This window comes from Oncorhynchus mykiss, chromosome 18 (genome assembly GCF_013265735.2).
Source record: "Oncorhynchus mykiss isolate Arlee chromosome 18, USDA_OmykA_1.1, whole genome shotgun sequence".
Classification (NCBI taxonomy): domain Eukaryota; kingdom Metazoa; phylum Chordata; class Actinopteri; order Salmoniformes; family Salmonidae; genus Oncorhynchus; species Oncorhynchus mykiss.
This window is the reverse complement of record NC_048582.1, coordinates 49,148,535-49,172,086: the sequence shown is the minus strand read 5'-3', so window position 1 is coordinate 49,172,086 and position 23,552 is coordinate 49,148,535. Positions and strand designations below refer to the sequence as shown.

The window sequence follows — 23,552 nt, the reverse complement described above, 5'->3', positions numbered from 1 at the left end:
AGTAGAAAACAAAGGGGGAGTCTATATACAATGTGTGCAAAAGGCATGAGGTAGGCGAATAATTACAATTTTGCAGATTAACACTGGAGTGATAAATGGTCAGATGGTCATGTACAGGTAGAGATATTGGTGTGCAAAAGAGCAGAAAAATAAATAAATAAAAACAGTATGGGGATGAGGTAGGTGAAAATGGGGGGCTATTTACCAATAGACTATGTACAGCTGCAGCGATCGGTTAGCTGCTCAGATAGCTGATGTTTGAAGTTGGTGAGGGAGATAAAAGTCTCCAACTTCAGCGATTTTTGCAATTCGTTCCAGTCACAGGCAGCAGAGTACTGGAACGAAAGGCGGCCAAATGAGGTGTTGGCTTTAGGGATGATCAGTGAGATACACCTGCTGGAGCGCGTGCTACGGATGGGTGTTGCCATCGTGACCAGTGAGCTGAGATAAGGCGGAGCTTTACCTAGCATGGACTTGTAGATGACCTGGAGCCAGTGGGTCTGGCGACGAATATGTAGCGAGGGCCAGCCGACTAGAGCATACAAGTCGCAGTGGTGGGTGGTATAAGGTGCTTTAGTGACAAAACGGATGGCACTGTGATAGACTGCATCCAGTTTGCTGAGTAGAGTGTTGGAAGCCATTTTGTAGATGACATCGCCGAAGTCGAGGATCGGTAGGATAGTCAGTTTTACTAGGGTAAGCTTGGCGGCGTGAGTGAAGGAGGCTTTGTTGCGGAATAGAAAGCCGACTCTTGATTTGATTTTCGATTGGAGATGTTTGATATGAGTCTGGAAGGAGAGTTTGCAGTCTAGCCAGACACCTAGGTACTTATAGATGTCCACATATTCTAGGTCGGAACCATCCAGGGTGGTGATGTATAGGATATGTAGCTTAATACAGTTTTTTTCAATCACTTTGCTACAAATTTCACAAGTCTTTGGTACATTTTCACCACTCTGAACACAAAAATCGAAACAAATCATCAAATTGACTCATGTTTCAAAACTCTAAGCACTTTTTCAATTGACTGAGTACTGCAAAACAATTCAAAGTCTTGTTCACTGCATCACATTGCTCTTTCAGTTTACATACATATTCATACATTTTCTTGTAATTGGCTAACAATACATACATTTAACTATCACTTAACAGTTCAGAACTGCTGAACACTGTAAAATATTACATTTTCACATCATAAATGTATCAATTGACATCAATTTAGGTTGGAAGGTTAAACCAAATCCTATACGGATGTGGCTGTAAATACTACATCACTATCATCCTACATCAGCCAGTGTGCTTCAATACAGTAGGGCAAGGTGTAAAGAGTTACCATTTTAAATTATGGTGCAGTAGTTTACAATGCACTGCTGAAATACCTGGTTTGTAAATGACAGTATATTTCACTTATTATCTGACTTTCGCTGTTGACTTTGTCAAGCAGAGCGAGAGAGGTATTACTGTAGCATTTACAATAACAAGTCATATAGAAAAGTTGATATTGTGCAATGTTGCATAGGGCAGAAATGGCATACATATACCAGGCTACACCAATACCTTTTAACTGTAGGCTTCTGCTTTACTGCACATGCCACAATACCCCATATCTGATGATTTCTCCTACATGTGTGCTGTTTACAGTAAGGATACTGAACCTGTGAATCTCATTTTTCTCAACATGCTTCAAAATTTACATTGGATGCAAACAAATACTGAAAAAAATGTATTTGCCGTAACCTTAAAAAATAGTACATACTGGTACATAGCTAAATACTTCATGAAAAATTGTATTTACCTTATTTTATTCCTTCTATTCAGCACATCCAACAGATTTATTTAAAAAATTGTTTCTTGCATTTTTTGCTATTAGATTACATGCGAGTTAAAATGACTAAATGGTGACTATTGGTGACTAAACAAAATGTTGTCATGGTATTTGACAAGATAAATGTATATTGCATGAATAACTCAGGGGTGAAAGAAGTGTTTGACTCCAATGAATGCTCAGTCAAAGGTTCTGAACATAAGACAAGTGTTATCAGTTATGAAAATATACCACTTGCATCTGAAAAATGTACCACAGTGATTGGAAAAAAAGCGTAGATATTAAAGCAACAGGCTTTTCTAACATTTTTATTTTTTTTGTGGGAGGGAGGAAGAGAGAAAAAGAGAGAGGGAGGGCTACCTGTCAGAACATCACAGTATGATGCATGGATCAAGTACAGATGGATCAGGTTATTGATCAATGCTGTGTCCCCTGGGGGAGGAAGGTGAGATGTGAGCTGACAGCTGAAACCATATGGAGCCATTGGGCTTTCTCCTTCAACCAACCACAAGGCCCTAACATGTTTCCCAGGTCAACTACACCTCAATGCAGTTCTTGATATGAAAACATGGATCAGTACACCTCATGCTCCTCACAACACATGCACGCATGTGTGCGCATACACACACACACACACACACACACACACACACACACACACACACACACACACACACACACACAGAGAGACACACACACACAGACACATTAAATTAATGAACCCAAGAGAGAAACACTATACACTCTTGCAGCCTGGTTGTAGATAATCTTACAGATATCGTGCCTGCTGTTACAGGAATGACAGTCAACAACCATGAGAGGGGTAATATAGATGGAACCCTCTGCCCTTTCAGTCACTATTACATAACATCTGGTAGTGTGGGTGCATGCATTTGTGTGTTTGCTAGCATGCGTGTGTGGAAGTTGGGTGGGGGTTGCAGTGTGTGTGACCAGTGAGCACATGTCGAGGCATTGTAATTACTAAGCCCCTGTGTGTGACAGGGGTCACCTTAAGGCCGGCCTTCTTTGTGCTCTGACCAACAGATCCAGGGCCCTTCATCTCCATGGTGACCCAGAGAAGACTGCAGTGTAGCAGCAAGCCTGAGAGATTATTAGAGAAGAATTTGAATGAAACCAGTCATATAGTTTTAATTGGCTAACACCTCTCTCACCATCTCGTTCGCTCCTCTCTTTCTCTCTGTCCCCCCATTCCTCTATCTGCCCCTCTCCCTCTCACCTCTATATATCTCTAGTTCTCTATTTCTCTATCTACCATTCTCCCTCTCCTTGTGTGTGTCTCTCACTCTCTCTTTTGCTCCCTATCGCTCTCTCTCTCTCTTTCTCTCCAGTGTGTAATGCTCTAGGATGATGGTTTTATAAGATGGAGGATCCTATGTCCAACCCAAAATGACTCCCTCCTCCACTTCCCGTTCATCTTGGGGACGCCTTATCTCACAGGTGTCGTTGGCACACATGTAAAGAAGAAGGGTAAGGCACGAGGGTGCAGGTGACAAGGGTCCCATATGGCCCAGCGCACCAGCTGCCCAACGGACATGCACGACCTCAAAGTGTCCCGTTCACAGCGTACGATTGGTTTCCGTTTCCTGTATCTGACAAGGTATCCACATTTTACTATTGATGTGCGTGACTCAGTGTCTTTGTCAGGCGCTTTACGGCAACAGGTGGATGGGCTTTCCACTTATGATGCAGCTGATTCCCACAACCCAAGTTATCTTAGTCATTTTAATTATCCGACATTGTAATTGACTTGAAGTATTGTAGCCCATTGAGTTCATGCGGTGTACTCAGTGCTTAGAGAAAAGCCGGATGACACCTGCATTGTCAATGTCATGACAGCTGCCATTGAAAAGCGTTGACGGCTGAGTTAGAGCACAGATCCGGTAAAGGTGACTCATCGTCGCTAATTATTCAAATGCTTCAGCAGGGATCCTGAACCTTTGGGTTTCAGAGGCCATAAATACCCGTGTCAAGTCGGTGAAGGGACTGACAGGTTTTACATATAGCCTTGCTTTTGAAGAGCTCACCAAGAATTACTTTCTAAAATGTGTCCAAAAGATCCCAATTGTGGTGAGTTGACCATTTTATTCCTTTGTTAACCTGAAATATATGCCAAATATATGGGCACTATGAAGTAGGACTATTTTGTGTGTGTGTGACTTGGTGTGTTTTACACATGATTACTTGTTCTGTTACCCGGCCTTTTATCCTATTGTTACCTCATGTTTAGTCTGCAGTGTCTACCAGGGGGAATTGTCTCATTGATTGGGATAGCATTGGTAGCCTGTAAACGTCTTATTTTTCTAGATTGTCTTTTCATCCTCCCTATCGCAATTGAGATGGTGAGAAATAGTCAGATTTGTAGAAGTGACACTTCACTCAACTTTTTGGATTCCTTTCAAGGTTATTCTATCTGGTTTTATTTTCCATTTAAACTTACCAATATTGAGAGGGCACTACAAAGTTATAACAACGCACCAGTAATAATGTGCCATAGCCTTGTAGCCTATGAGGACAGGCCCTCCCCCTCTCACACAAGGCAACACAACCCCTCTGTTGACGTGCATATTCATTATCTGTATCCGTCAGCGATTCTGAGGGAATTCGATGGAAACCTATTTCACCGTCTTTCACAGACCGTGCACCCCCAACACAAATAACAATCAAGTTATGGTGAATTATAAGAGCAACATTCACGGGAGGGTTGTGTGGAACTAGTATCTCAAGAGATAGGTGTTTATTTATTTCCTTTGTTTACAGCGTGTAGTCGATAGTAATCCTAAACACGTATGACAGTAGCAAAATATGTTAGCTCAAAATTGTTTCAAACGAAATGACAAAGGGGAATGCATGTAGCCTGCCTATCCTGGATATTTCTACAAGATCAGCTACTTTAAATAAGATCTTCTATTTTTTCCTGCTCACTGCTACATTTATTTTCCTGATTTGAACCTATTCTTTGGTATATAGATTATTTTAATGTGACTTTTTTTGTGTGCTCATGTGTGAATGCAACAAACAGAAACAGAACCGCTGGATTTAGATGTCCTTGGTTTTTGATGGTGTGGAATGTGGAAGGGGAAGGTTTAATTTGAATGGTTTCCGTGAAACCATGCACCTGAGTGACTCATTATCCGCATATTCAAATGCTCCAGGCACTGTGGGGGTTGTGGCTCTCTCCTGTCCCGGAAGTGGAGGGGGTCGCACGGGGTGTGAGTCCCCCAAGGCCCCGCTGTTAACATCTAGGTGGTCCTCGCCGCTGATTGGTCGCTCGGCGAATTTGGGCCCTATCACCGTGGAATGTCTAATTTATCAGCCAGAAGATTGCAATTGAGCATCACGTGGTGGCCTGGATCGAAAAGGTGGGGGTTAATATTAGAGGTATAGGAGGGTCAGAGTGGGCTCCCTTCCATATTGTGCAAGAGACCAGGAGAAGGAAAATACACTATTTTCCATAGAGGGATTACCGAAAAACGTGCACGGATGTTGACGATACAACCAGAGTTTATTGCCTGATTCTTCTGGAGTTGTAGGAGGGCCAGGAACCCCCCAAACCATGGCAGAAGGTACAGGCAATGGTTCCACAGGTTCTTTGAAGATCTTTGAGGGGATTCGATGGAAAGATCTCTTTATGAGAAGAGACAAAAAGAGGGCGGGTTGGGTTTCCTTGTATTGTCTTTCAGATTTGGGGATTCTTTTGAGAAATGATTCCCAGCAGTTTTACACCACCGGTTGTCAGGGCGAAAGTATCTCCAACACTCTTTGTTTGTTTCCTTTGCTGTTCTGTTCCTCTTCTGCGCCTTTGTTCAACTGTATTCGGGAAAGTGTTATTGTGTAGAGTGAAGGAGGGTTGAAGGTGGACAGGGCAGGGGGGACTGGGGAGAGGAGGACACGGTAACCCTGGATTAAAATATACCCGGGAAAGGGATGGTCTCTTTTTCCGAACAGCAGTTTACAGGTAGATCGGTCATTAGTGTTTAGATTAGGAACGTTTTCCGAAAGCAACAGCACACGTTTGCCTGAGAATGTTGTTGTAATGATTTATTCTTCGATTTGGGACCTACAATCTCTATCCATGGAAGAATGGTTTTCACTGCTTGCGTTGACATTTTGGGATAAATTATGACTATAGGTGATGCATTTAGCTTTATACTTTTCATTGGTAACTGAATCTTGAAATTTAATATTTTCTATATTTTTTTCTTCAAATATTCAAAGATATTGTGTTCTCGGTTTTCGTTGCTCCTCATGGGAAGAAAATGCACAGTTTTATTAGGTTACATTATCAGAGTCAATCTCTTACGTGCTTGGGAATTATTTAGGCACGTATCGTGTAAATCAACACGTTAGAAGCTATACTATTGTAATGGTAGATACATTTAAAACGTGTATATTTATTCAAATGATTCATTTTGACGATATTATTTCGATTAGCTTATATTTATTACGCATATTATTATTTATAAGAATGCATCATTATTATCGTATTGTTATATATAATTAGGCTAGTATGATTAGACCTATTATTATTATCACCATTAGCGTATTGTTTCCATTTCAAAACAACTTGAAAAAGAGTCCGTTTAATATACTAGTTTAAAAAAAGTGTATTCCTATGGATAATATATCGACATTGTTTCGAATAGCAACATTGTTTACACCCATGTGTTCCTAGCTTGCTGCGCTGCTCTCGAGCTCTTTACCATTACGCAACCCATTAAATGCCTTCTTCATGTCGAACCAAAGAACTGACGCTGAAAAACATCCGAGTAAGAGCCTCCCCAACTCGTTTTCCTGCCACAATTGTTGACAAGACATGCCATATTTCAAACATCTATATTTTCTAAACTGACTGAGTGACATTATTTTATCTCGAAAGGGGGCTGTGCAAAGACGGAAGAGGAGGAAGCCACGGGCTCAGAGGAGGATCTGGGTTCGTCTCGTGGCAGCGGCGTGTGTAAATGGTTCAACGTCCGGATGGGTTTCGGGTTCCTGTCGATGACCAACCGAGATGGGACACCGCTCGAGGAGACTGTTGATGTATTCGTTCATCAGGTGAGGTCTGCTGTGGGACTAGGACTCGAAGAGTGTGGTGTTGATGTTCGTCAAGGCCTGTCTCGAGCTCCAAACAGGTCCGAATGGTTCTATTGGCGCGTTTTTGTGCGAGTCCATGTCTTATTTATCAACAATGTAAATATCCCACTTTTGTGTTTTCGTTAAGGTAGGTCATTATTATTTACCTGCCTTGATTTAGCGTTTTTAGGCATTTGAATTTATCGATCATGCAATTATATAGGCCTATCAATCATTGTTTATAGTGCTTGAAAACCACTTTGCTGCACTCATTCAAAACTAATTTATAGTTTGTATGTTTACATAGCTTATATGTTGGGCAAGAGGCAATAGGATTTTTAAAATCTCTTTTAAACATTTGACAACATTGTCTTGAAATTGTCAGCTGATTCACGTTTTAGAAATTAAAATATGTAGGCCTATTTCTCAGCAGTGCATGTGGTTTATAATGTTATTCTTACAGGTTGAACAACTCTTATTAGGCCTATAGTAGTTTATTACTCAGTTAAAACTTATTATGTAGCTAATATTACCAAATCGAAACAAGCATGATAAATAAAGTCAAGTAGCTTTAAAACTAAAAACAAGATTTTGTTTATTTTATGTTCAGATGATATGCCATCAATGCTATAACTGGAATCAGAGGCCCATCATCTTTGTAGTTTGCATGAGAAAGTTAATGTTGTTGTCAAGAAGTGACATGTAAAAGAACCTCTCTAAAGTAAGATATAAGCCAGCCAAGAACAAAAGTGTTTGGTTAATTGATCAGTTGTTACATCTGATTGGGCTTCTGATTAGGTGTTGCAAGCAGGGTAATGGTAGCCTTTAGGGAAATTGATTATCATATTGCCCTAAAACTAGCTAATGAATAAAACATTTACAGACAAAAATATAACATTTTCATAATAATAGATTGTTTGTATTTGGTGTTTTAATAAACCTACCAGAAAATAAAAGGAATTGAATGTGAATATTGGTTTTGAAATACAAAAGGATGGGTTCAATATAAAAAAATATATTGGCACATTTTTACCTCACAATCTTTTAGAGTTTTACAAAGGCAGATAATGAATGACAATAAATGTTGGGGAATAAGTGTTATGTAAAATGTCGGAATTAGGAGTAATGTAAAACCAAGTTAGTAAAACCGGAGGGGAAATCTAGTTTGTTTCAAATGGAATGGAATGCTAAGCATCCTGAAAGACAGCCTAATGACTCCAGGATTGTTTTGTCAAATTAACCTGGAGATTATCAACATGCCCGAGAATCAATCAATCAATCAAATGTATTTATAAAGCCCTTTTTACATCAGCTAATGTCACAAAGTGCTATACAGAAACCCAGACTAAAACCCCAAACAGCATACAATGCAGATGTAGAAGCATGGTAGCTAGGAAAAAACTCCCTAGGAAGAAACCTAGAGAGGAACCAGGCTATGAGGGGTGGCCAGTCCTCTTCTGGCCGTGCTGGGTGGAGATTATAACAGTACATGGCCAAGATGTTCAAACGTTCATAGATGACCAGCAGGGTCAAATAATAATAATCACAGTGGTTGTAGAGGGTGCAACAGGTCAGCGCCTCAGGAGTAAATGTCAGTTGGCTTTTCATAGCCGATCATTCAGAGGTAGAGACAGCAGGTGCGGTAGAGAGAGAGAGTTATGAGTACCATAATGTCCGAGGCTGTCTTCTCCACCGTCCTTCCTGAGTTAAGGTAGAGATCTGAGGGACTTCAAATTAGAGTTTGGGCATAACATTTAAAATATGCTAAACAGGGGAGATTGATTTTACAATAGGGATTTGGTCCGAAAGTGCTAATATTAGCAATTGGACTTAAAAAAGAGTAGACAGAGAGACAGGGGTTAGTCTAAGCAGAGATAACAAGGCTCATTCCTCTCGGTCCCCATCGAACCCTGCTTCCTGTTATAAAGTCCTTCAAACATCAGGGGAGTTGGCATCTCATGTGGTAGCCCACCCACCCCAGACTAGCCATACCCTGACTCCCACCCAGACCCTCTGCCCGTAGCCCCAACGCATCCACCCTCCCCAGCCATCCACCACCAGCCCTCCACACTCTGTAAACCTGGATGCTAAAGACCAAAGTCCTCTCCTCAAATTTCTCTGCTCCATGTTCCTGCAAACTGCTTAATCAAAGGAAGAAAAATGAGTGATTCACCCATAAAAAGGTTATCAAACACCCACATTACCAGTCCCCTAATCCACCTCTGCTCTCATACAGGCCTGTAGGGACTGCTGGACAATGGCTGCTATTGTCAACTTAACAGAGAGGAAATCCTGCTGGCTGTGATCTTGTACTGTGAACTTGTACTATCTGTGAATGAAGAGTGGGTGGTGGGGAGGTTGTGTGTGTGTGTGTGTGTGTGTGTGTGTGTGTGTGTGTGTGTGTGTGTGTGGCGGGGGGGGGGGGGGGGGGTTATGAGTGTGTGTGTGTGTGTGTGGATAATATTGTATATTTGTGTGTGAGAGAGAATGAGATTGACAGAAACGGAGAGAGAAAGAGAGAGCTTGAGAGCTGTGTTCATTCACAAGAAAGCAGTCAAGGGAGGGAGAGTTGGGGTGGGGGTGATTGAAGGAGGAGAGGTCAGGGGGGTCAGGGGATAGTTCCGGCCCGTTCACCTCCTAAAGGGGAAGGAATGCTGAAGGTTGTCAGGCCATCATGACTTGGATTCCTTTCCCACCATTATCACTTCAAACCCCCCAGAAGAGACCTCACAGTCTGGGTTAAGACTGATGCTATGCAAGGGCCATAAACTGACCCTCCACATCACAGCCCTCTCACCATCATCATAAAATTCTGCTCCACAACATTTTAAGATTGGCTTAAAAAAAAGCTATGAGCATAGTATAATCTGGTAAACCAGCCCAGTATCATAGAATAGACGTCACATAGTAAATGTAAATTTTAGACACTCAAATTAGGATAATATGTTACTTTTGGTATGGTTACAGACGGCAGAAGGCAAAAACAGAGCATTACGCATGATTCTTTATGTAAATCCGAGACAACCCAATTAGTATGATATGTTATATATTCATTTGTGGATGTCCAGCATACTATGCTATGTTATGAATTTACAAAACATACAATACCTTACGAATTTTTTAAATGTATGATACGTCATGAATTCCAATTTTTTGTGGCTAACGCTAACATTTGCAAGCTGGCTAACATTAGCTATGTTCTGGTTTAAGGTTATACACCCCAACGTACAGCAACCCAAAGGTTTGCGTGTTTGAAATTTCATCACGGACAACTTTAGTATTTTAGCTAATTAGCAACTTTTCAACTACTTACTACTTTTTAGCTACTTTGCAACTACTTGCCTGTTAGCTAACCCTTCCCCTAACCCTAACCTTAACTTTTTTAGTTAATTCTTCCCCTAACCTTAACCCTTTAACCTAACTCCTAACCTTATCCTCTAATCCAGCTAACGTTAGCCAGCTAGCTAATGTTAGCCACAACAAATTGGACTTTTTAGCATATCATACATTTAGCTAATTCTTAAAATATTGTACTTTTGGAAAATCATAATATATTGTACATTTAGCAAATTCGTAACATATCATACGAATTGTAATTCGTAACATGTCATACAAAATGGCTGATGGACATTCACAAATTAATATATACCAGATTAAATTTAACATATCATACTAAAGAGAGTCGGATATACAGTGCCTTTGGAAAGTAAGACTCCTTGACTTTTTTTCAATTTTTTTTGGATTACAGCCATTCTAAAATGGATGAAATTGTATTTTTCCCTCATCAATCTACACACAATACCCCATAATGACAAAGCAAAAACAGGTTTCAGAAATGTTTTTGTAATTTATAAAAAAAAAAAACAACGGAAATATTACATTTACATAAGTATTCGGACCCTTTCCTCAGTACTTTGTTGACGCACCTTTGGCAGAGATTACAGCCTTGAGTCTTCTTGGCTATGATGCTACAAGCTTGGCACACCTGTATTTGGGGAGTTTCTCCCATTCTTCTCTGCAGATCCTCTCAAGCTCTGTCAGGTTGGATGGGGAGCAACGCTACACAGCTATTTTCAGGTCTCTCCAGAGATGTTCGATCGGGTTCAAGTCCGGGCTCTGGCTGGGCCACTCAAAGACATTCAGAGACTTGTCGTGAAGCCACTCCTGCGTTGTCTTGGCTGTGTGCTTAGGGTCGTTGTCCTGTTGGAAGGGGAACCTTCGCCTCAGTCTGAGGTCCTGAGCGCTCTGGAGCAGGTTTTCATCAAGGATCTCTCTGTACTTTGCTTCGTTCATCTTTTCCTCAAACCTGACTAGTCTCCCAGTCCCCGCCTCTGAAAAACATGTACGTAAAGAATAATACAAACCAGGTTGGGGAAACAGATCAGGGTTACTTTCTGTGTCTCTGGAAGGTCTTGAACAAGGCATGATTCTTCACCTTGAGCTCAATGGTATGAAATTAGTGTCATACCTACCGCTGTTCAGGCAGCTTGACAAAGCACATGAGGACGATAGAACTAGGTGGCCACGAAATCCAAGCTTCTTTTTCCAGAGGCCCTGGACTAAGGTTGACAATGGCAAGGAAATGTCTTTCTCAAGGTGGACACCTACATTCTTGAAACCATTATTTATGTGCCTTTTGGTCAGCTATCCCAAGAATGCACACCTTTCCCCTCCTCCCTTCTTCTCCCAACATCCTTAGCAGTGGTCAGTCTGGGACTTGACCAGATGAAGTTCTTTTGGAGAGTCTATCGGCTGTTCTGTGTGGTGGTGGAGGGGGAGGTTGGAGCTTGGAATGCTGTGACTAGCTTGGGGGAGGGGGTAACGTTGTCCACGCAGACACACACACAGAAACACACACACATTCTGAAGTGGGAAGGGTGTAGTGAGCAAGCAGTTATTGTTGTTTTAATAGGGCTGTCAATGGGATTGGAATCTGGATTGGCTGAGGGGGTTGGCCCCTGAGAAAGCGCGAGAGTGCCTGGATGTTTCCATTGATGTATTAAAACCTATGCAGAACGTTAATGTATGCATGTAGGATCCCAATTAAGGAACAGCTCTTAGCTGTAAGCACACCAGAAGACAACATGTGAAGGGGACCAGCTATATGCACAAACAATGGCAGAGTCAAATTCATTTAAACTCTATTTGTCTCTGCTTCCTGACCAGGCTGGGAATTGGGCTGGGGAACAAATGCACCCTTGTAGACACAGGAAGGGCATCACATCTGGCCTTAGAACTGTTTTCCACAGTTTTTCACAGGCTTAGAACCACTTTAATATCTTCTCAACAGTTCCCTGGCCAAATAACCTTTCTCCAACTCTGACTACTCATTCCCTATTCCCTCACAGGGTAAGACTTCCGTTCTACCCTCACCTAGAACAGTTCTCATGCTGTTCTAAACTATTCCGCAGACCACACTCATGCTCCCTCTCCCCTACACAGAGCAAGCTGCACATGGAGGGCTTCCGTAGCCTGAAGGAGGGCGAGGCGGTGGAGTTTACCTTCAAGAAGTCGTCTAAAGGCCTAGAGTCTGTCACGGTGACGGGGCCAGGGGGAGCACAGTGTGTGGGCTGTGAGAAGACACCTAAGGGGCAACAGAAACGACGGTCCAAGGGGGACAGGTGAGACAGTTCAATCAATATCTTTAAATGGCACATAGCCGAACCATACATCACTTAACATCCCCACTTACTCAAAATAATTCCATGATATGGAAACACTGTTACACTCTGCTTATAGTATTAACTATGAAGATCGCTGCAATATTAACAACAAGTTTATCTGTGGCATGGTTGTTAACAAATCATTTGAGGGTGTTGAAAATATCTGGTGTCATCATCATGAAAGTTGCCAAGTTTACCGTTTTAGCCACAATGGTCTGACATCAAACAGATTTATTTATCCTCTTTGGTGGAAATTCAGGACCTAGTTACGCCAGCATAAACGCAACTTTATTCCCCTTTTATGCATTTTTCTCTCTACGCATAGTCTGACCTTAAATTTAAGCATGGGCGAAACACCAACGCCAGCGAGGTACGCGTTTGGGGTGGAGATAAAATAAATGTGGCGGAGGTGTGTCTACAGATTCTGACGAATAATTCCACCACCTTTACATGTGAGGAAACCATGAGTAAGGTCAAGCGTACCTGCCTGTTCCAAGTAGAAAGAGCATCCATATTTTTTGCAATATAAATAACAGCGTTCTCCACACACTGTAATTTAGCCTGCAGGGATTCAATAAAAAGGCAAAGAGTCACGCAAAATGTAACCTTTGTCCTCTCTAGAACGGTTTAATCATACAGCATGCCCCGACATTTCCTGTTTCCTTCAATTAGTAGGCTAAAGCCTAAGTTATTATTAGTCACTATCAGTAGGGATGGTAAGTAATAACCATGTATAGCTTATATCAGTGGAGGCTGGTGGGAGGAACTATTGGAGGACCAGCTCATTGTAATGGCTGGAATGGAATGAATGGAATGGTATCAAACACATCAAACAAATGGAAATTACATGTTTGACTCAGTTCCATTGATTCCATTCCAGCCATTACAATGAGCCCGTCCTCCTATAGCTCCTCCTACCAGCTTCCTCTGGCCTATACTTACAGTGCCTTGCGAAAGTATTCGGCCCCCTTGAACTTTGCGACCTTTTGCCACATTTCAGGCTTCAAACATAAAGATATAAAACTGTATTTTTTTGTGAAGAATCAACAACAAGTCGGACACAATCATGAAGTGGAACGACATTTATTGGATATTTCAAACTTTTTTCAACAAATCAAAAACTGAAAAATTGGGCGTGCAAAATTATTCAGCCCCCTTAAGTTAATACTTTGTAGCGCCACCTTTTGCCCCTGATTACAGCTGTAAGTCGCTTGGGGTATGTCTCTATCAGTTTTGCACATCGAGAGACTGACATTTTTTCCCATTCCTCCTTGCAAAACAGCTCGAGCTCAGTGAGGTTGGATGGAGAGCATTTGTGAACAGCAGTTTTCAGTTCTTTCCACAGATTCTCGATTGGATTCAGGTCTGGACTTTGACTTGGTCATTCTAACACCTGGATATGTTTATTTTTGAACCATTCCATTGTAGATTTTGCTTTATGTTTTGGATCATTGTCTTGTTGGAAGACAAATCTCCGTCCCAGTCTCAGGTCTTTTGCAGAATCCATCAGGTTTTCTTCCAGAATGGTCCTGTATTTGGCTCCATCCATCTTCCCATCAATTTTAACCATCTTCCCTGTCCCTGCTGAAGAAAAGCAGGCCCAAACCATGATGCTGCCACCACCATGTTTGACAGTGGGGATGGTGTGTTCAGCTGTGTTGCTTTTACGCCAAACATAACGTTTTGCATTGTTGCCAAAAAGTTCAATTTTGGTTTCATCTGACCAGAGCACCTTCTTCCACATGTTTGGTGTGTCTCCCAGGTGGCTTGTGGCAAACTTTAAACAACACTTTTTATGGATATCTTTAAGAAATGGCTTTCTTCTTGCCACTCTTCCATAAAGGCCAGCTTTGTGCAATATACAACTGATTGTTGTCCTATGGACAGAGTCTCCCACCTCAGCTGTAGATCTCTGCAGTTCATCCAGAGTGATCATGGGCCTCTTGGCTGCATCTCTGATCAGTCTTCTCCTTGTATGAGCTGAAAGTTTAGAGGGACGGCCAGGTCTTGGTAGATTTGCAGTGGTCTGATACTCCTTCCATTTCAATATTATCACTTGCACAGTGCTCCTTGGGATGTTTAAAGCTTGGGAAATCTTTTTGTATCCAAATCCGGCTTTAAACTTCTTCACAACAGTATCTCGGACCTGCCTGGTGTGTTCCTTGTTCTTCATGATGCTCTCTGCGCTTTTAACGGACCTCTGAGACTATCACAGTGCAGGTGCATTTATACGGAGACTTGATTACACACAGGTGGATTGTATTTATCATCATTAGTCATTTAGGTCAACATTGGATCATTCAGAGATCCTCACTGAACTTCTGGAGAGAGTTTGCTGCACTGAAAGTAAAGGGGCTGAATAATTTTGCACGCCCAATTTTTCAGTTTTTGATTTGTTAAAAAAGTTTGAAATATCCAATAAATGTCGTTCCACTTCATGATTGTGTCCCACTTGTTGTTGATTCTTCACAAAAAAATACAGTTTTATATCTGTATGTTTGAAGCCTGAAATGTGGCAAAAGGTCGCAAAGTTCAAGGGGGCCGAATACTTTCGCAAGGCACTGTAATTACCAATTTAGTGTTCGTTCCCTTCCCTACATTTGTATTATTCCTTTACATCGTTGGATTTACCCTACCTTTAGCCTACCACGTGATTGTGGTTGTGGCTAAGTGTCAAGGACAAATGCAAATTGTAGTAAAAATAAATTGGGACATGTAGGCTTATTAAAAGCTCCTAAAGTCGATGTCCGGGTCCCCGTGAAAATTGAATTAGCATAATAAATAAATCCCTATAGAAACCCATTAGTTTAAACTAGAGATATCTGTTTTTATTTTCATTGGATGCATCTCAATCCACCACTTCCGCCTATGTCACGCTTCCACATCTGCGGGGAAAGGTGACAGAGCTAGAGTGGTGTTTGTCAGACCATGAGACATCCCGAAAACCGTTCTGCTCACAAAATCGCCTGTAACGTCCGAACGGTTTGGCCTACAAACTATTATGACACCTTTATGGAAAGATGAGACTCTCATGAACATGATGGCGTCTTGGGACTCGTCTGAAGTCGGTACAGTCGATTTTCCAACTTCTGTCTTTAGCTTCCGAACAGTTTGGGCTACACACTAATATGACTCCTCTGTGGAAAGGTGAGACTCGAACATGAACACATACATGTCGGTTGTTTTGCTCTAGAACGCCACAGGCCTCACACGACTGGTCTGAAGGTCCCCAGGTACCAGTTGAAAAAATGAATGGAAGTACATATGGAGACTGTTTAAGTGCCAAAAATATGGGGTTAAATACATGTATAAAAAAATGGTTCCTGATCTTTCATCTATCAGATATAGGACAGACACTTCAGAACAAACTTCCTTTCAAATTTTTTGTGGGACTGTCTGTTGTTCCATGTAGGAAATCTGTTATTCAATGAATGTATGGGCTAATAGCAGGACAAAAATATGTTTTCATCAAAGGGGTCTTAAAATTCAATATCAACTAGCAAAAGGATCCTTGGTATGACTTTCTTTAAAACAATTCCATATAGCTTAGTAGAACCCCCCCCCCCCCCCATTCCTTGGCTTAGACAGGGATTAGACTCTTATGGGTTAACCGTTAAATCATTAAGGGGCTCAAACATAAAGAAGCAATAAAACTGGTCTTCTTTAGTCTAGTTGAGTATCTGGAGCATCAGCATTTGTGGGTTCGATTAGAGGCTCAAAATGGCTAGAAACAAATAACTTTCTTCTGAAACTCGTCAGTCTATTCTTGTTCTATTCTTGTGCAGATTTGCCAAGAAAAAGCAATTTCTCAGACTGGCCAATAAAAAGAAAAGATTAAGATGGGCAAAAGAACACAGACACTGGACAGAGGAACTCTGCCTAGAAGGCCAGCATCCCAGAGTCGCTTCTTCACTGTTTCACTTCACTCTCTGAGACTGGTGTTTTGTGGGTACTATTTATTAAAGCTGCCAGTTGAGGACTTGTGAGGTGTCTGTTTCTCAAACTAGACACTCTAATGTACTTGTCCTCTTGCTCAGTTGTGCACCGGGGCCTCCCACTCCTCTTTCTATTCTGGTTAGAGACAGTTTGCGCTGTTCTGTGAAGGGAGTAGTGCACAGCGTTGAATCAGATCTTGAGTTTCTTGGCAATTTCTCGCATGGAATAGCCTTCATTTCTCAGAACAAGAATAGACTGACAAATTTCAGAAGAAAGTTATTTATTTCTAGCCATTTTAAGCCTGTAATCGAACCCACATATGCTGATGCTCCAGATACTCAACTAGTCTAAAGAAGGTCAGTTTTATTGCTTCTTTAATCAGAACAATAGTTTCAACTGTGCTAACATAATTGCAAAAATGTTTTCTAATGATCAATTAGCCTTTTAAAATGATAAACTTGGATTAGCTAACACTACGTGCCATTGGAAAATAGGAGTGATGGTTGCTGTTAATGGGCATCTGTACGCCCATGTAGATATTACATAATAAATCAGCTGTTTCCAGCTACAATAGTCATTTACAACATTAACAATGTCTACACTGTATTTCTGATCAATTTTATGTTATTGTAATGGACAAAAAAAAGCTATATATATATTATGCTATATATATATATTTTTTGTCCATTACAATAACATAAAATTGATATATATATATATACATATATATACATATATATATATATATATATATATATATACGACTCTTTATTTATTTTTATAGCTTGCAGTTCATTCACTGTTAGTCAGCACCTCCACACAAAATACTTTTCTCTGGGTGTGCTCCAGCTATGCTTTTTATTAGCCTATTGAGTCTTATGACCTCAAACACCACATAGATGTGAGTTTATTTAACACTGTCTCTGTCTCTTTCGCCGACTCACAAACATAACAGTGGAATGCAGAAGTAAAAAGGGAAAAGGATCCTATCCATTTAAACTCACTGACTCCCAAACATGAAAGTGGGAATAGGGGATGCAGAAAAGGGAAAAGGATCCATTTAATTGATACCAGATGTAGGTACCCTGAGAGAGGTCATAGGTCATGGCAGCCATGGCAACAGTGGGGTGTGTTGTGTAAATTAGGTGGGGGAAAGGCAGATCCAGAGAGAAAAGGCTAGGGGTCAGGGGTTAGAGGTCAGGGTGCAGTATTGAAACAAAGAGCCCCCTCTGCTCTCCTCTCCCACCCTGGTGCCCACACTGATCAATAATCAACGGCATCCTAGAAGAGGAGAGGGTGTGTGTATGTGTATGGTAGGGGGTTGGGATGCAAAGGGCAGAGGACAGAAGAAGGAGGGAAGTGGTAGTAAGCTTGGGGAGGCTCTGATGCTCCATCTGTGTTGGAGTTAATGCAATCACAAAATTCCCCATTGTTACTATACTCACATCTACTGATTTGAGATTGTGTTAAATGTATGTGTTGAGGCATTGGTTTTAATGCACTATACACCTCCTAAAATGAACATACACAAGTATGCAGTAAATAAACTGTGCATACATAAGAGGCAGTCATACTAATAATTTCTCAAGATTTACTTAATCTTATCATAGATGAGATCTGAGGAAATTCAAGAATCTGAAACTATATGTGGGAGAACACTGCACTCTGGTGGAAGAAGGTGTTAACTGTCTGAAACCATTGTATTAGTGCGAGTCCCCTTCTCCCATTGTGTTCTAGATGCTACAACTGTGGAGGACCTGACCACCATGCCAAAGAATGCCAGCTACCTCCTCAGCCCAAGAAGTGCCATTGCTGCCAGAGCATCAGCCACATGGTGGCCAACTGTCCAATCAAAGCACAGCAGTCCTCCCCTGGCTCTCAGGGAATAGCATCATCATTGAGGGATGAGAAAGAGGAGCAGAGCCACGCCCCCTTACTCCCCAGGGAGAGCTCTGATTGATCCATTCAAGGATTCAGCCAATCACAAGGTTTCATTGTAATGCTGCTGTTGGAACTACATCAGGCTGTCTTTATTTATCGAACGAACAGCAAGAAAATTGTACTTTTATTGATGCGATAGTTGAGATTGAGAGTTAGCTCTGTGTTTTAATGCACAGAGAGACACATCTATCCACCTTCTTTGCAACTCAAATACTTTTAGTAATTCCTTTTTTTTTGTCAATGAAGGTATTCGTTCTGCATTAGATAAAGAAGTGTCTTAGCTTCACACTGAAACAATCAACACTCACTGTGTTTACAAACTGCAATAAGCCTTGTATTGTCAGTTTTTACCACTGTTCCTATGTGCACTGATCATTTTATTTTCCCTGCTGCAGCTAAATCAGAGCTAGCCTACGTTGATTTTACTGGAGATGATCGTGAGTGTTTTCCCCAAAACCTTTTGTTAGAAAAGGGTAAAGAAAATACAATCATCCAAGTGAATGTACAGAAATAGATTGTTTCTTGGTCAAAAAGGAGTGTGTCTTTCTGCTTATTGAAATCTTCGTTGGGTATTATAAGTCATTGTGCATTTCTTCGACCAAGTGAATGTTTTAACCCTTTCTGCTGTATGAATGTTGGTGCACCATGGATGCCGATAGGACTGTGTACAATACAGCTTGTCATAAGTGCCATAGCCTGGCCATTTGTCTCATGGGTGGTTGGATGTTGCCTCCTCCCATGCATTTCACAAAGCTTTGACTCAAGGCTAATTGCTAGACCAGCGTTGATTGTATGACAGACTGTGTCTTTCTGTCTGTCCCATAGCTTTTACTTTGGATGTAGACATGGCTTTCTAACATATTCTGCATATTAGGGGTGTTCTCATACCCTGCCCAATACATTACCTGTTTATCATTGTCTCGTTGTACTTGGAAACTATTTAGAACATATTTGCTTTCTTGGATGGAGCTGAGTGTTTTTTCTTCAAGGACATATTTTCATGATTGAGTGCAATGATACAGGGACTCAAGTGTTGAATAAGATGGTTCTAAGTGTAGTCTTCATTCCTCTTTTACAGAGGTGACTGGAATACTTTGCACCACTTAAGTGGATATAGTTATCTTTTTTATATTTATTATTTATTCATTGTCTTAATTCTCTAAACCTCTAATTGATCCAGTGTTACAATTTCTAGCTCATTTCTGTTTAAACTGAAACTGGCTTTGGTTGTGGGCTCTTTAGAGCTTCATGGTCATATTTAGGGGCTTTGTTTTCAGTTGACTTTGTAATATGTTGTGCGTAAACCATTGCAGCAATACTCTGCACTAATCATGTATGGAGTATGAGTATGGGCATTTCTTAAAGATACTTAATAACTCATTGATCCTTATGATTGTAGCTAGGGTTTAGTTTCTCTGAAATCCTCATGTTGAACTCAGGGAAACCCATTTAAAGAGGAGCTACTTTGGAAGGAGGGGTAAAGTGTATTATGTGTGTACCTATAGCCTATAGGCTGGGTTGCCGGAAAACCCATGCAGAACATTGATTGCCAAAAGAGCCAAAAGGGCAATGCACTATTTACACGTTGTTATGACGTTACAGTAGTACAGCTAGCTATATTTAATGTTATATCCTAGTTTTGCTCTCTTTTTCTGATTTAATTGGTGATCAAGTTGTAAGACAGCGTAGGTATTAGAGAATAATGATATTTCCTTTGACACCCTGAGTTACTTCTCCGGTCTCTCTCTGGAAGTGGCATAAGACCAGTCTGAAGCACCAAACCATCTACCTCCCCACTTTCAGTGGTTATTGTAAATATACAGCTTCGTCACAATATTAATATAATGTTGTTTAGTCCCGTGTTTACTTTGCATGGTAGTCAGTCAGTAGTTAGAATAGAGTAGACTTGCCTCTCCATGTAGGAACTACTACAGCATTTTGATGACCAGGGTTGGACTGGCCGGTCCATTTTTAGCCCAGTGGACCTGTCTAACTTGGGCTTTTTGGGCAAAATTATCATTATCCGGTTAATAATGGGCGCCTTGAGGGAATAAATGGGCCGCTGTGGGGGTTCAAGAAAATTAATGACCTTGTCTATGACCTTTCAAGAGCTTGTGTTGATGGGTAATGTCATTTGCCATTTGATGTCACACAGTCATATGGGTTTGAGCCTAGTATTTTATCCCTTAATTTATTTAGGCTGTAAAGTCCAGACAATGGTTTTAATCTTTTTATTTTATTTAGAGTGGGTCGTGTTTTTTATATTACAATGTTCTTACTATATGAGAACAAGACAGAAATGCCTTGTCAAGAATCTATACAAGTCTACCTCAGGATGTTTTTGAAAATGGACAATGACAAGAGTTTTTTTTAATCAAGATGAAATTGTCCATGAATTTTGTGAGATTTTTTTGAACTTTTTTATTTTATGTGAATGATTTATTTGTTTCAGTTTGCAATGCGATGTGTTCTACCTCCCACAGAAATGCTGTTGAATGATTGTTTACTGCTTTTATTTTTTGTGATTAAGCATTGTCTGCACCAATACATCACAGACATTTTTTGAATTATTCTCTGCATTGATATTATTTTGTGTATGTATAACATGATAATACTGAACTCAAAGCAAGAGGGGTATATTACTCTGCATGTAGGTGACAACAGCGCCTCTTGAACAAATCACCTTATCTATACTTACCAGGACAGGCAAACGCCCTAACAACTTCAAGCAGCCTCAATAAACCTCTGACATCTCTGTTGTGTTTCTGCAGACGTGTGACACTAGGCCTACTTAAATACCAAAGCATCAAATATAAACATATTCAGCATAGGCTGTGGGAAAAATACCAGTATTTACTGTCAGAAACACATTTGTTCAATTTTGTGACAAATCTGCCACTGATCTTTTGATACATTGTAATGAGTTTGTGTAAGTTACGCTTTTGCATATGTTTCTTTCTTATATGAGTTGAAAGTATGGTTAAAAAATATTCTGAATCCTTCCTCACAAAATGAATACCCACCTCTTTTCCCTCATCGATTCTTTCTTGTCACTCTCTCAATTAGGCCTATATGTCAGTATTCAATGCATAGAGGTAATACACAGTGCCTTCAGGAATTATTCACATCCGTTCACCTTTTCAGCATTTTGTGTTACAGCCTGAATTTACAGCGGATTCAATGTAGATGTTGCATTACTGGCCTACACAAAATACCCCATAATGCCAAAGTGGAATTATGTTTTTAGAAATGTTTACAATTTAATTAGAAATCAAAAGCTGAAATGTATTGAGTCAATAAGTATTCAAACCCTTTCTTTATGGAAAGCATAAATATGTTCAGGAGTAAAAATGTGCTTAACAAGTCACATAACAAGTTGCATGGACTCACTCTGTGTGCAATAATAGTGTTTAACATTATTTTTGAATGACTACCTCATCTCTGTACCCAACACATACAATTATCTGTAAGGTCCCTCAGTTGCGCAGTGAATTTCAAACACAGATTCAAACACAATGACCAGGAAGGTTTTCTAATGTCTCTCAAAGAATGGCTGCTATTGGTAGATTGGTAAAAAAAACAGACATTGAATATCCCTTTGAGCATGCTGAAGCTATTAATTATATTTTGGATGGTGTATCAATACACTCAGTCACTACAAAGATACAGGCGTCCTTCCTAACTAAGTTTCCGGAGAGGAAGGAAACCGCTCAGGAATTTCACCATGAGGCCAATGGTAACTTTAAAACAGTTACAAGGTGCATGGTAGTGCATGGTAGTGGTAGTCAGTCAGTAGTTAGAATAGAGTAGACTTAGACTAGAGTAGACTTGTGATAGGAGAAAACTGAGGATGGATCAACAACATTGTGGTTACTCCACAATACAAACCTAAATGACAGAATGAAAAGAAGGAAGCCTGTACAGAATAAAAATATTCCAAAACATGCATCCTGTTTGCATTAAGGCACTAAAGTAAAACTGCAAAGAATGTGGCAAAGAAATGAACTTTTAGTCCTGAATACAAAGCATTTTGTTTTGGGGCAAATCCAACACATCACTGTGTCCCACTCTTAATATTTTTAAGCATGGTGGTGGCTACATCATGCTATGGGTATGCTTGTCATCTGCAATGACTAGGGAGTTTTTGGGGGATAAAAAGAAACGGAATAGAGCTAAGCACAGGCATAATCCTAGAGGAATACCTGGTTCAGTCTGCTTTCCAACAGACACTGGGAGAAAAATGTATCTTTCAGCAGGATAATAATCTAAAATACAAGGCCAAATATACACTGTAATTGCTTACCAAGACAATATTGAATGTTTCTGAGTGGCCTAGTTACAGTTTGGACTTAAATCGGCTTGAAATTCTATAGCAAGACTCGAAAATGGCTGTCTAGCAATGAAAACAACTAATATGTCAGAGCTTGAAGAATTTTCCAAATGATAATTTGCAAATATTGTACAATCCAGGGGTGCAAAGCTCTTAAGAGACTTAACCAGAAAGATTCACAGCTGTAATTGATAAATGTGCAAAGAAATTCTAAAACCATGTTTTCACTTTGTCATTATGGGGTATTGTGTGTAGATGGGTGAGATTTAAAAAAAATATTTAAGCAATTTGGAATTCAGGCTGTAACTCAAAATGTGAATAAGTCAATGTGTATGAATACTTCCTGAAAGCACTGTATGATGCACAAAACAAACAATAGGCCTCATATTGTGTGTTACTTGATTTCTCTGCTCTGCTGTTTATTAGACCAAAGAATGTAGCTATGTTGACTGTTATCACCAACCACAGTATGTGGTATAGTAGGCCTATAGCTCACTTTGACAAATCATGTATCAAGCTGTATTACAAACTGAGTTGCGAACCAGACATAGTAGTGTTGACACATGCATAATTGACTAGCCTGTTAATAAAAATATATCAATATGATACACAGTGGTGGGTCTCTTTTTAGCCCTATGTCACATCATCTTTTTGTTATTCTTTAACTTAGGCTGCAGTTTCTGACACACTGAACATGTGATGCAATGTTGGGCCTATAATTGATTAATGGGTTGGTAGTCTAGTGCCTAGAGACTTTAAAGTTGTT

The 23,552-nt window shown here is 40.4% G+C and overlaps 1 protein-coding gene across 3 annotated transcripts in view; it reads left to right on the top strand.

Annotated features, from left to right (window-relative positions):
* LOC110496840 (protein lin-28 homolog A-like) overlaps positions 1 to 21,802 on the top strand; it is a 32,598-nt gene extending 10,796 nt beyond the window's left edge. The window contains exons 1-4 of one of the 3 annotated variants that reach the window (XM_021572857.2): positions 5,086 to 5,409; positions 6,723 to 6,898; positions 12,359 to 12,537; positions 18,253 to 21,802. In XM_021572857.2, coding sequence (XP_021428532.1) covers positions 5,400 to 5,409; positions 6,723 to 6,898; positions 12,359 to 12,537; positions 18,253 to 18,475 — 588 coding nt within the window. In that variant the 5' untranslated portion in view covers positions 5,086 to 5,399 and the 3' untranslated portion in view covers positions 18,476 to 21,802. Of the gene's footprint in view, positions 1 to 5,085; positions 5,410 to 6,519; positions 6,613 to 6,722; positions 6,899 to 12,358; positions 12,538 to 18,252 lie in introns of those variants that run through there. The other 2 variants (XM_036952989.1, XM_036952990.1) reach the window with 2 other exon arrangements.
* Positions 21,803 to 23,552: the final 1,750 nt, after the last annotated feature.